The sequence below is a fragment of the Xyrauchen texanus genome, chromosome 44 (genome assembly GCF_025860055.1).
Source record: "Xyrauchen texanus isolate HMW12.3.18 chromosome 44, RBS_HiC_50CHRs, whole genome shotgun sequence".
Lineage (NCBI taxonomy): Eukaryota > Metazoa > Chordata > Actinopteri > Cypriniformes > Catostomidae > Xyrauchen > Xyrauchen texanus.
The window spans coordinates 31,480,255-31,492,261 of NC_068319.1; the positions used below are offsets into that span (position 1 = coordinate 31,480,255).

The 12,007-nt window shown below is 38.2% G+C and overlaps 2 protein-coding genes across 2 annotated transcripts in view; both read left to right on the forward strand.

The window, feature by feature from the left end:
* The first annotated feature begins 1,251 nt into the window (after positions 1 to 1,251).
* Positions 1,252 to 12,007, forward strand: part of LOC127636781 (uncharacterized) — a 29,954-nt gene continuing 19,198 nt past the window's right edge. The window contains exon 1 of the mRNA XM_052117510.1: positions 1,252 to 1,322. The gene's annotated coding sequence lies outside the window, so the exon portion shown is untranslated. The remainder of the gene's footprint in view (positions 1,323 to 12,007) is intronic.
* LOC127636782 (purine-rich element-binding protein gamma-like) lies at positions 5,664 to 7,245 on the forward strand. The gene has a single exon (XM_052117512.1). The coding sequence runs from the start codon at positions 5,932 to 5,934 to the stop codon at positions 6,898 to 6,900; it is 969 nt and encodes a 322-aa protein (XP_051973472.1). The 5' UTR covers positions 5,664 to 5,931; the 3' UTR covers positions 6,901 to 7,245.

Consider the following 12,007-nt stretch of genomic DNA (forward strand, 5'->3'; position numbering starts at 1 on the left):
GTAACCAATAAAATGTAAGCCAGTGTATGCAGTGCCCAATGTTTGTCAAGATTGAAAGGTAGGTTAAGTTTAAGGGCAGCCAATCCAATTTGACATAAATGACCAATAGGGGTGACCATTTTATCTAGAAGGTGAGAAATGCAAATGTGACTCTGGTGTGAAAAAGTCTCCTGAAAGACAACTTTGCATGGGAACAAATGGCCCTAAAACGGAAGGAATCGTCAGTCTTTATACAGCCGAAATGGTATATAATCGGATGTAAACAGACTTGTGGAATTTGAGACTGTGGGCCAGTAGATTTCTGAATGCTTCCAAAATTCAGTGGTTTATACAGGAGTGTACTGGTCCAGATACAGCTCTTTTCATGCAGTGTCATGTATTTAGATTTACATCAACTACTGTTAAGATTGTACTTAATTACTTATTGTAATTGCATAATAACTAAAGAGTACATTTTCACAGATTACGTTTCCTGTTACAGCTGCAGCTCTTAATGACAGTGTTAGATATATGATGGGGAAACACAGAACATGCAATCTGCCAAGTGCTTTTCATACTGGTGCAGGATGCTCTAATTGTGCAGGGTTTGTTTACTGGTTAAGCAAAATAATAGTTTTTTAGTTCTTTTCTTTTTGAATAATATTGCTTAACTCTGACTGATTAACCGCAAAGTTATTCACTGTACAACAAAATGCTTTTAGAACATCCTTAAAATATATACAGTATTTTGTCACATAAGAATAAAGATGTATTTATTTGTCCAAGAAGTCATGAGTGACAGACTGCTGCCTTTGAGAAAGAAGCATGAGTGTGTCAGTTTTCAGTAAAGGTGATATGCAAATATCACACCATCAGTATAGCACGCTTCTGTTCGGTCACAGGAAACCAATCTTATCTATACACTGAAAGTATCACGCAAACTGTACAGATCACATTCATTATAAATGCTGCTTTACCTACTTTCACCCTAACAAGATCTTCCTAAATGTGGAGTCCTCCAGGTCACATGCCTGTTGTTCATGCCGCATAGATAGCATCATAAATATGATGTATCTTTAATAAGCTGGTATAAGTAAACCAGTATTTCTTGACTGTTGACCTGCAAACAGTGCTTCAGTGCTTTGGTTTGATTTGAATATGAGCATAATGCTGCAGGTGTCTCAGTAAATAATGCAAATAAGTTGCTTTTACTCTCTCAACCAATGAAAAACATCCACATTAGTGAAAGCACAGAGACAAAGAGGACTGACCATGACCGGGAGGGTATGATACTGTACACACCATCACAAGGATGAACGAAGAAAAAGACTAGGATCAAACAGGTCAGTAGTTTGCAATATATGGTTTAAATTAATTATGTGCTGTTTATATTTATTGTGTATACTTTTTGTTTTTGTATTTATGGCTTATATGCAGTAAGTATTTATGTACGGTTTATGTTGTTTAGTTTGTTCACGTGATCCTCCCGATGAGGATTGTGGTTATCTATCCATTCAGGTAGAGATGTGTCACCCATAACAGCTTCATTTAATCTGTCTTTACAAATAAAGCACACAACCAAATTGTATGGCTAAATTACAACAGTACGGTTGGTAATAGTATTTGTTTCCAAGCGATATCATTAACATTACTGTTGACACTGTTAAATATTTACCGTGACATCACAAACTTCACATTTAACAGCGCTGCGTGAATGTTTATTATTCTGCATTTTATTCCACACTTCATATATTCCACCTAAGGCTTTAATTACTCACTGTATGTTAATTCATATTTATACAAGTATCCTCGCGTACTTCTGCCGAACTCGTGTGGGATTTTATGAACCAGTGCCAAGTGCGGGACTGGAGTGAAATAAACCCGATCACGGTGTCTTACAAATCTAGCGAGCTGATTGCATTTAATATGCAAATTAATGTTTAAAAATGCTGCAGGTGCCTGTGATGTCCAGCAATGCTGGTTAAGCATAGAGCTCACTGAACTTTCAGGCATTTACTGTCAGTTTTCATGGGTTTAATGCCAGTGGCACAACCAAAGTCAACACGTGGGCTTGTGGGGCCCTGGGCAAAATCATGAAATGTGAAAATTCCCATTACTTTAAAAAATCCAGATGCAGATGTGATGAATGGATTGCTTTTATTATGTGTCCAAGAATATTTGGTTAAAATGTACATGAATGTATAGGAAAGTGTGTATTTTAGGTCCTGATACAATACAGCATTTCTTCACCATTTCAAGTTTTTCACCATTTTAATAACGTTTCAACTTTTTTTCTAGAAATACAAATTAACCGGTGTCTCAATGAATGAATGTCATGCTAAATGCAAGTATAATAATTACAGTGTAACCATTAACAATAAGGTTCTATTTGTTAAAGGAGCACTCAATAATGTTTTCCTCGAATTAAAAAAGTTGAACTCCTAAAGATGTGAATCATAATTTAGCAATATATGTAGGACATCATGAGCGCTCGCATTAAAATGAAGACTCCAGTCATATCAGTAAACTTATAAAAGCTGTTTTATTCTACATAGAGCGTTAGAATCACATGACCCGCCGAATACTGTCCTGTAACGTCCTGTTATTTGACACTTTCATCACTGATTAAAGTAATCATTGAAGATTGTGAATACACTTCTACAAGGGCATCTGAAACTGAAAACTATTGATTTTAAATGATGTTGCATCCAAACCACTAGGTGTCAGTGTAAGTCCAAGATGACACACAGACAAAAGTTATATTGCAGCTTTATGTTTAATTACGACGGGTTGACAACTCCACTTAAAGTAGATGATACTGAGCATTGTGCAACTAGTGATATTGCACAAATTGTAGGCCAGTGAGTTATTAATTTACACAAATAGTTCATGAAAATGGAAAAGATATTATAGCCACATCTATTGGAGGATACATTTGGAAATGCATGCAGTATGTCACATCACTGCATATCTCTGTTGTGTTCTACAAATGTGAAAGTTTTTACGCTCATAACCAGTGTTTGGATGTAATGAACTGCATGAATTCTAGATTATGTAATCAGATTTCAAAAATCAAGTACTTATTGGAAAATTAGACTGCATTACATTTTTTAATGTGTGTAATCAAACTGCAGTAACTATTTTAAGCATTTTAGTGATTTTTGTTCATGTTATATTTAACAAATCTTTTAAGTGAATTAATCATTCTTGTTCACTTCCATATACTGACTCGTATTTCTCGTTCACTGGAGTCTTTCCCTTTCTAAGCCAATGAGCTCTAGTTTAAAGCTTGAGACAGCTTTGGCGGCTTTTCTTGCCTGTAAAGTCTGACTATAGTGCCAGCCAATAGCATTCTAGTGCAGGCTGTGGAGAAGCATATCATTGGTTTCTCTGTGATTTTAGTCTGAACGGGACTTCTTGTTTATGACCGAACTGAATGCGCTGGTGGTACATCTCATTCGTGAACAAAATTAGCTTTTAAGAGGATCCTCATTCAAGGATCTGTTGACTGACTGAATGTGAGGAGGCATGTCATTTGTTTTTTTTTTTCAATCTAGTTCAACAAGAAGAGAAGGGGCCCAGATTAATTATTAGTCAAATTAACTGATGGCCACACATTAGATGTTTTAGGCTAATATTGTTGTCCTTTTGGTATAGCTTGATAAAAGTCATGCTCAGCAGTTTACCAAATGATAGATATACGTTGTTGTCATTTGTGGGGGAAAATGCTTATGATGTTTAAACACTCTGCTAAAGACACTTAGGAGATTTGTAGACACAAAGGTTTTAATAAAGGATAATTAGACTTGTTTTAGTCATGAAGGACTTGGTGCTTTTGGCTCTATGACTCATTTAAAACACAACAAAGATGCTCATTTGTTGCCACCACCTACTCAGGCAAAGGCATAATTTGCAGAAATGGTCGACTTGAGTCACTGCGTTGAATCAAAATCCCTACCACTACAGGATTGATTACATGAACTTTTATTCAGTGCTTTTATTGAAATAAACTCATTGCTGGTACTCCATCCATCCGGGAGGGGGTAGGTTGTGAGTTTCTTCGTCTGTCCGGGTTTATTACTGAAACTTTCTTATCTAAACATTGTAATGTAATGTACCCAACACTGCTTCCAGCAAAGATATGTGGGGATTTATAGACCGCTGTCAAAATCCATGTGATGGCCACAAAACATTCCAGTAAAACTACATATTTGAATTGCAGATACCTGCAGTTGTATAACTCCAATCTGAGGGAACATAAAGACTATGAGTCTAAACTCTTGAAGAGAAATAGTCCACTCTCTCATAGCAATCGTTGCACGCATGTTTATGCGTGCACAGTCAAATGAAGTATACACTGAAAGGCTATTGTTCGTCTGTAAGCAGATGCTTTAAAAGCCCCGTTCACACGCCAGGGATCTGTGTTGCTGGTGGGCATTCTTACTGCTCTTGCTTTAATGTTATTGCTGGATTGCACGTCTGGCCGTAGCTTTGGAAATTCAGATTACAGGTTATACTACCGGTACAACTAAGACATAATTCTAATCTGACATGGAATCAGTTCAATTGCTTGTAAAAATGAACATTTGGAAGGGGTCAGTGTTTTTATATAACTTGCAGCAGTGCTCAATGCATCTTATCATTAACAAGATGAACGATCTATGTAATGTAGGAATCAACTGGCGAGCTCCAGAATATCACATGTAATTTGTATAAAGTTGAAATTTTCTCAACTTTCTCTGTCCCTTGCTATGGTGATCTCTGTCGTCAACAGTCACTGCAGCTCATGTCGCCAGAAGTCGCTCTTCTCGTAGTGAAAATGAATGAGATTGTGTTGCTTTGTCACATGATTCCACCGGGTCAAAACCGAAATACACTTTGGGCTTAACCCAAAAAGATCAGCAGACCACAGTGGACAAACACATGCGATAAAATGAAAGAACACATCACCTTCTTCGCTATTTGTTTAAAAATCAAAAAGTCTCAACAGGTCTTAATTTTCATATTGCTCAAATTCAGTCAGAACAGCTTCTTAAGATTAAGATTCAACTTTATTGTCATTGTGTAGAGCCAATGAAATGCAGTTGTTTTCGCATATCCCAACTAAGCTGGGGTCAGAGCGCAGGGTCAGCCATGAAACAGCGCCCCTGGAGCAGATAGGGTCAAGGGCCTTGCTCAAGGGCCCAACAGTGGTAACAGCAGGATGACAGAACCCCCGACCTTTCGATCAGTATCCCAGAGCCTTAACCGCTGAGCCACCACTGGCCCTATAACAAACCTTATAACAGGTTTAAGTGAAAAATGTAGACCAATTTGAATCATTTAGCAGACACGTGTGTCCAGTGATTGACAAATGAAGAAAAGAACAAACAATGTAGCATACAGGAGCAATAATATAAGCGGACACCGAATTTCAAAAGAATCAGAGCAGTAGAAATTACTTATACAGTTGGTGAATATTAAATGCATGAACTAAAATGTGAACAACATTGTCGCTACATTTTTTGCTTAGAATTTTCATATTGTTTTGTTCCATATGTACGATTTTTACGATTCTGCATCCTTCCAGTGTGCTGTATCATGAGCAGCGTTGAGCTGCAGCTCTGTGGAGGGAGGGGGCAGAATGGGTCATCGAGTTCATTCGTCTCTCATTCGCACTAGAGCAGCAGCGCCCTCGATAGAGACCCGCTCTTTCTCTCTATCTTCTCTCAATCCAGCTGGCAAGAGAAAAGTGTCAGATGAATGCTGAGACGCAAAACAAGAGCTTTTAAAATACCGTGCAATATGTACGTGCCTCCGCGCCTCGCGTGACCTTACATCAGGACAAAGAGAGTCGATGAGACGCCGCTGCTGCCATTTTCAGGTTTAGTTCAGTCGACGAAACTCTAAAAGCGGAATAATACACAAACACTCGATGTATGGAGAGCAGCGATGAAGCGCGTATTGCTGTGAATGATTATGGTCGATAGTCACCGGAGGGGGATGGACAGAGACAGAGGCAGGATGACATCAGGATACTCGCAGCAGTGCGAGAGCAGCAAAGCATCAGACATACAGGAGCTCGCGTCCAAACGCGTGGATATTCAGAAGAAGCGCTTCTACCTGGACGTCAAGCAGAGCACCAGGGGTCGCTTCCTGAAGATCGCCGAGGTGTGGATCGGCCGAGGCCGGCACGACAACATACGGAAGAGCAAGCTCACCCTGTCCATGTCCATGGCGCCCGATTTGCGCTACTGCCTGGGGGATTTCATCGATTATTACGCGCACATCGGGCTCCGAGGATGCCAGCAGGCGTCGCGGTCGGAGGAGCAGAGTAACGGCCAGGGCCGCGTGATGGACCGCAGGAGAGCAGCGCCGGATCAGCCGGCATCATCCACCGGCTCCGCCGCGTCCGAGGAGCAGATCCACCGGGTGTTGAAGAGCGAGTTCATCGAGAGGGACAACAGGAGATACTACCTGGACCTGAAGGAGAACCAGCGTGGTCGGTTTCTGCGCATCAGACAGACCGTCAACAGAGGACACGGCACCATGGGCTACTACGGTCAGGGCATCGAGCAGACGATCGTGCTGCCCGCTCAAGGGCTCATCGAGTTCAGGGACGCGCTGTCTCAACTCATCGACGATTACGGCGACGACGATCCCGACCGGGCCGCGCGTAACCACGAGGAGTCGCCCGAGCTCCCCGAGGCCGCGTCGTTCCGTGTCGACAATAAACGCTTTTATTTCGACCTGGGCTCGAACAGGTTCGGCGTGTTTCTGAAGATCAGTGAGGTCCGACAGCCCTACAGGAGCACCATCACCGTTCCTCTGAAAGCCTGGGCCCGTTTCGGCGAGAACTTCATCAGGTATGAGGAGGAGATGCGACACATCTTCAGCTGCCATAAAGACAAGCGGACAGACACAGACGAGCACGATGATTGACACAAATAATGCTTCTGTTGTTGTCGAAAGGTGTACCTCTAACCTCTTACTGTACTAGTTAACTCTGGACAACCACAACAGCACTTTCTAAACCAACTCCCTCATGTTCTTGTCCATTATTCAAACATTCGTGTGGTTTATTTTCATATAGAGCTCATAATCGAGCAGAGAGGCTCTGCTGATTTGAATGTGTCTGGTGGACTAGAGAGGTTCGGCTTTTTGCAGTTGTTCTGAATCTGCAGCGTGTCTGTGTGTGTGTGAGAGAGACAGAGAGAGACAGACAGCTCTGCTTGTGTACTGTATATCAGTGTGATAGTAAATCAAGAATGAATGATTGAATACTTCCTTGGCTAAAAGGAAGATTCCGGGTTCAATACAAGTTATTCTCACTCGACAGCATTTCAAAAAGTCATTTTGACCGTCCATCTTTTTCTTTAAAACAAAAATCTAAAATCACTGTTCCAGTGAGGCTCTAACAGTGGAAATGAATGGGGCCCATTTTTGGAAGGCTTAAAGCAGAAATGTGAAGCTTATCATTTTTATAAAAGTACTTCCGTTAATTCTTCTGTTAAAACTCATTGAGTGTAAAGTTGTCACAGTAAAATCATGTTAACACACATATTGTTTGTCTTTTGAAACAGTATTTTAATGTTTACAGATTAAACCCCATTGACTTCCATTGGAAGTGTCTCACTGGAACACACATTTTTTCACAAACATTATTTCACAAATGCTGTCGATTGAGATTTGCTTGCATTAAACCTGGAATATTCTTTAACACAGTTTTTCAAATGTAGTAATATACATGGGGCTATAGTGCAATGTATGTAATTTGGCAATCAAATAATGATCTCTTTAAAGGATATAGTATGCTTTTGTCTCTAACTAGAGGGTTAGGATTTGGTCTCTAAAACACAGTTTATCAAAGGCAGTAATATATATGAGGCTACTGTGCAATTTCTGAATAGTGGTAATCTTTGGTAACAGACGGGTTAAGACATCAAAGATCATATCAAGCACTCGCATCAGAGATATTTAATCAATTCTACATATTTTGCACAGTTTCATTAATAATGATTATCTGCTGGGTATTTTGTAGCTTCATGGAATTCAATGGTCCAAAGTCTTTGAAAGGTGGCAATGTTTGAAGCTTTATCTCAAAAGATCAACTGCGACACTCCATTGCACGAACTGTGTTTCCCATCTTAAATCAGAAACCAAAAAGTGCATTAATATTTACCTGATTTGGGTGTACACACTAGTTGGCTTTTATAAAAAGCTTTGTTTTTTGAGAACCAACCACCTAACTTAGATCTGAAGTAATGTTAGTTGAACGATTTTCATCCTTGATAAATGATTGGATTAGTCTTCTGTTTAACTATAGAGCATTAAGCATGACATTGTTTGAGCCATTCATTTTATACATAAATGTATAGTGTGTAAATGGCCATGTCCTAGAATAAGTATTGAACTTTAAGGCTGGGTATCAATACAGATCACCTGATTTGATTCCAACTCTTGATTACATTTTTATTTCGATTCTGATAGAAATTCTCTCCGCAAATGCTTTAAAGGAAACTTGGTACATTCAGAAAAAATTTACAACGTGTCCCAAAATATGCAGTTCAATTGCAATTTATTTAACAGGTGTAATAATCCACCCAAACAAAACTGAAGTAAACTTTAATGGAAAAGACTGATTTTAAGAATTGATATCACTCACGATCATTCAAATGAAGATTGTGATTAATTAGAAAATCAATATTTTTTACCCAGCCATAGTGAACTCGATTAGAATGGTTTTTTTTTTGTCTTTACGTATTGATTTTCAGCATTGTCCAACTTTCTGACCAGACAGATGCTGAATCGCTTGATAAACAATAACATCATATGTGCAATAATTTTCCATAATTTTTTCTCAGTCCTTGTCAGTGGCATTTAACAAGAACTGAGCGAAAGCAACTAAAACATTATTGTGTTTTATTTACGTAAAAAATATAAATGGGCTGTCAAATTATGTTTAAATGTAAAGCCCAATAACATTATGTACGTTTAAGCAATTAGCATCAAACACTTGAGGATTCTTGTGTAAGATTTGGCGCTGAGCTCGGCATGTAAAATGCACTTCAAATAAGAAACAATAGTTGTGTTCAAGATAATATATACTGTCATAAGTAATCATTTTGGGAAATACTATATGATAATTTTGTGTTCACCCGCAAACTGCTGCCGCATCCCCAGATGTCCCCATGTTTCTAAATGCTGAAAAGGAAGGTCAGAACAGTGGAAGAGTATTTTAGAGTTTGACATATTTAGTATGTCATCCAGATGTAAAATCTGTTCTGAAAATGGGCATACTATGCACCGTATTTGTATGGCATACTAAAGTTCATTCAAATATACTACGAGCTGTATGCTAGTGTACTATCATAGAAATACAGTGGATGTTATCTAGTTGCCTTTACAAAACCTTTTTTTCTGGGGGGTTGTAGCATTTTAGAGGCATGTACGTTCATGCATCTAGACAGTTGTTTTCTTGTTGAACACAACTAAACAAATATTTAGCTTTCTTTTTTTACTAGTACTGTCTACTAATTTAGGCATGTTCACATGTGCAATTATTGTCCAGCTGACAAAAAAGCAATGCGTTTCGGCACTTCTATTGATACATGCTGATTCATATAGTTTTCATCAGCTATTCAATACTTTTTCACCTGTTTGTAAGTGTGTACGTGTGTGTGTGTTTTAGCAGAATATAACTGTGAATTATGAGTATATTTTATGGGTTAGTGTTAAGATCTATAAGAGACACCTCCCCACAGGAAGCACTTTATTCAAACAGCACTTTGAGCTGCTGCACCTGCTTCAACACTGCTAAGAGGACTCGCATTTGTGTGATAATAGTGACAATCGCTCTCCCAGATGAACTCATTATATCACCTCAGCCTTTCAAAAGTACATTCATCTGCTCACGTTTAGCTCTTTCTGGCTGATTTGACCAGAATTAGTTGTGTGTTAGTTCATAAGTGTATCCAGGTCTCAACAAAAAGGATTTTGTTTTCTTCTGTCTGACCATCCAACCGAGTACAGATTTTTACAAGCACGTTCAACATTTTCACTGGCCCCACCACAAAAAAAAACACTCATTTATAGTGTCCTTGTTACAGTGGAATTACACAGTACAAGTAAGTACTGAGTAATATTAACAACATTTATTTACTATAGGGTTAGGGTTTTAATTAGGGTTAGTTGCTTGTAATTATGCATAATTTACTGTCGTTACTATAGTCAATAGATGTAAAATGTATAACAAGGACACTGTAAAATAAAGTGTTACCATCATTTTATTTTTAGCAGTATGTTTGCATTTTTTATTTATTTACAATAATAGCTGGATATTACAGAACTTATCCAGTATTGTATAACTCCATGACTGCTATACATTAATATTTACACTTTCCCAGCATTCAGCATTATTTGCAAAAACAACATTCAGTATGGAAAGTCATGTAGAAGAACAACTCTTGAAAGACTCATGTAAACCATTACATGACCAGTAAGTTACAGTTCCGTCAACTGGCCAGAAACTCTCTCACCATCATTTGGTCAGAAACTTTACGCAAGTACACGTACGCAGAAGTCAAACAAACCTCAAGGGGGCGATTAGAGTTACCTTCATTAAACAGTGTTATTGGGTTGCTATAAATATACTGACTATAACTTTCTCATCAATATTCTCTTCAAACTGTTTTCCTGCCATGACAGTAGTTGCCCCGAAAGAGAAAACTCACCATAAAAGCTGACAGTTCACAGTTATCTCGCTATAGCGCCCCTTTGTGGCAAAGTTGAGAATGGAAAGTACTTGTGTATTTTGTGTCTGTACATGACTGGGCGTGAAATTGAGCTTGCGCAGCAAGTAAAGCGTTCACGTACTTGTGCAGAGTATGTTTCGGCCTTTTATTCTTGAGCCCTGATATCAGACCAAGAGTTTTGTCTGTTTAACTGACACCTGATTTCATTGCGATTGTCTTGTTTGTTTGCTATGGTTGTCTGCAACCACATTTTCTACAACAAGGGCTGCAACGGTTGGCAGTATCTACTCGTATTGTATTAGATTAACTAGTTAAACAGTTGAACCAGTTTTTTTCTTAATTTTGAACTTCCTTCTCTACTAAGGGCATCAAAATATTCTGAACGTTACCCTTGAATGAGACATTTGACAAGTTCAGAAGTGAGGTCTGAACGGTTGTTCTCTTTAACCTCTGAAGCAGTGAACATGTATGGATAAACCATGTGCACTTTACAAATCTGAGTACAGGTTTGTTCCCTTTTCAAAAAAAAAAGAGTAAATGTATGCTTGTTATATATGTACTGTATGTGCAATGCATGACCAGAAGAGAGCAGTGTTCGTATGATGTATTTCTCATTTTATTTATAGGTGGGATACAAATATGACATTATTTTTAGTGTAATTTTTCACCCTGATAAAATAGCTGATTTCCTGATTGCTTTACGATTATACAGGAAAATAGACCTCAAGACACGTTCATATGTTAGGCCATCTGAAAATACAATTAATGAGTTTACATGAACACTTGAATTTGAAATTAGACTGTTATACATAACAATTTTCAAGCTATAGGCCTTAAATCATTACATTGTGATAGTAATGATTGAGTTTAGGTTCCAAGTTGTTCGCCTTTCATCGCTAGAGCGTGAAATGTTTAAGTATGATGTGAGAAAACAAAATGAAGAATTACCATAGACAGAAAAAAGTTTGAATGTGACAACAAAAACAAAAAAATACAATGGGAAAAGTTTTAAAATAGCAGAGCAGAGATGCATACCTCTATATGTGTTCTTGATAGTTGTGTGGGTAATGTGATGTTTAAAAAGAAAAGTTAAGAAAAAAGAATGGTTATTCTGAAGATGTCTCTTTTATCTTTGTGTGGACCATCTGTAGTTGGGCTTAAGGAGTATCAGTGTTTGTGAAATGATTTTAAAAGATGGCAAAAATCATTTTTGAAAATGTTTCAGTGTATCTTTAGATAAAGTAATGTACAACATTAGTGTGTCCTTCTGTAGAAGCTTCCAATATTATACAACT

Bases quoted from the DNA above. Each gene is read 5' to 3' on its own strand.
- LOC127636782 (XM_052117512.1), top strand. From the start codon at position 5,932: ATGATTATGGTCGATAGTCACCGGAGGGGGATGGACAGAGACAGAGGC.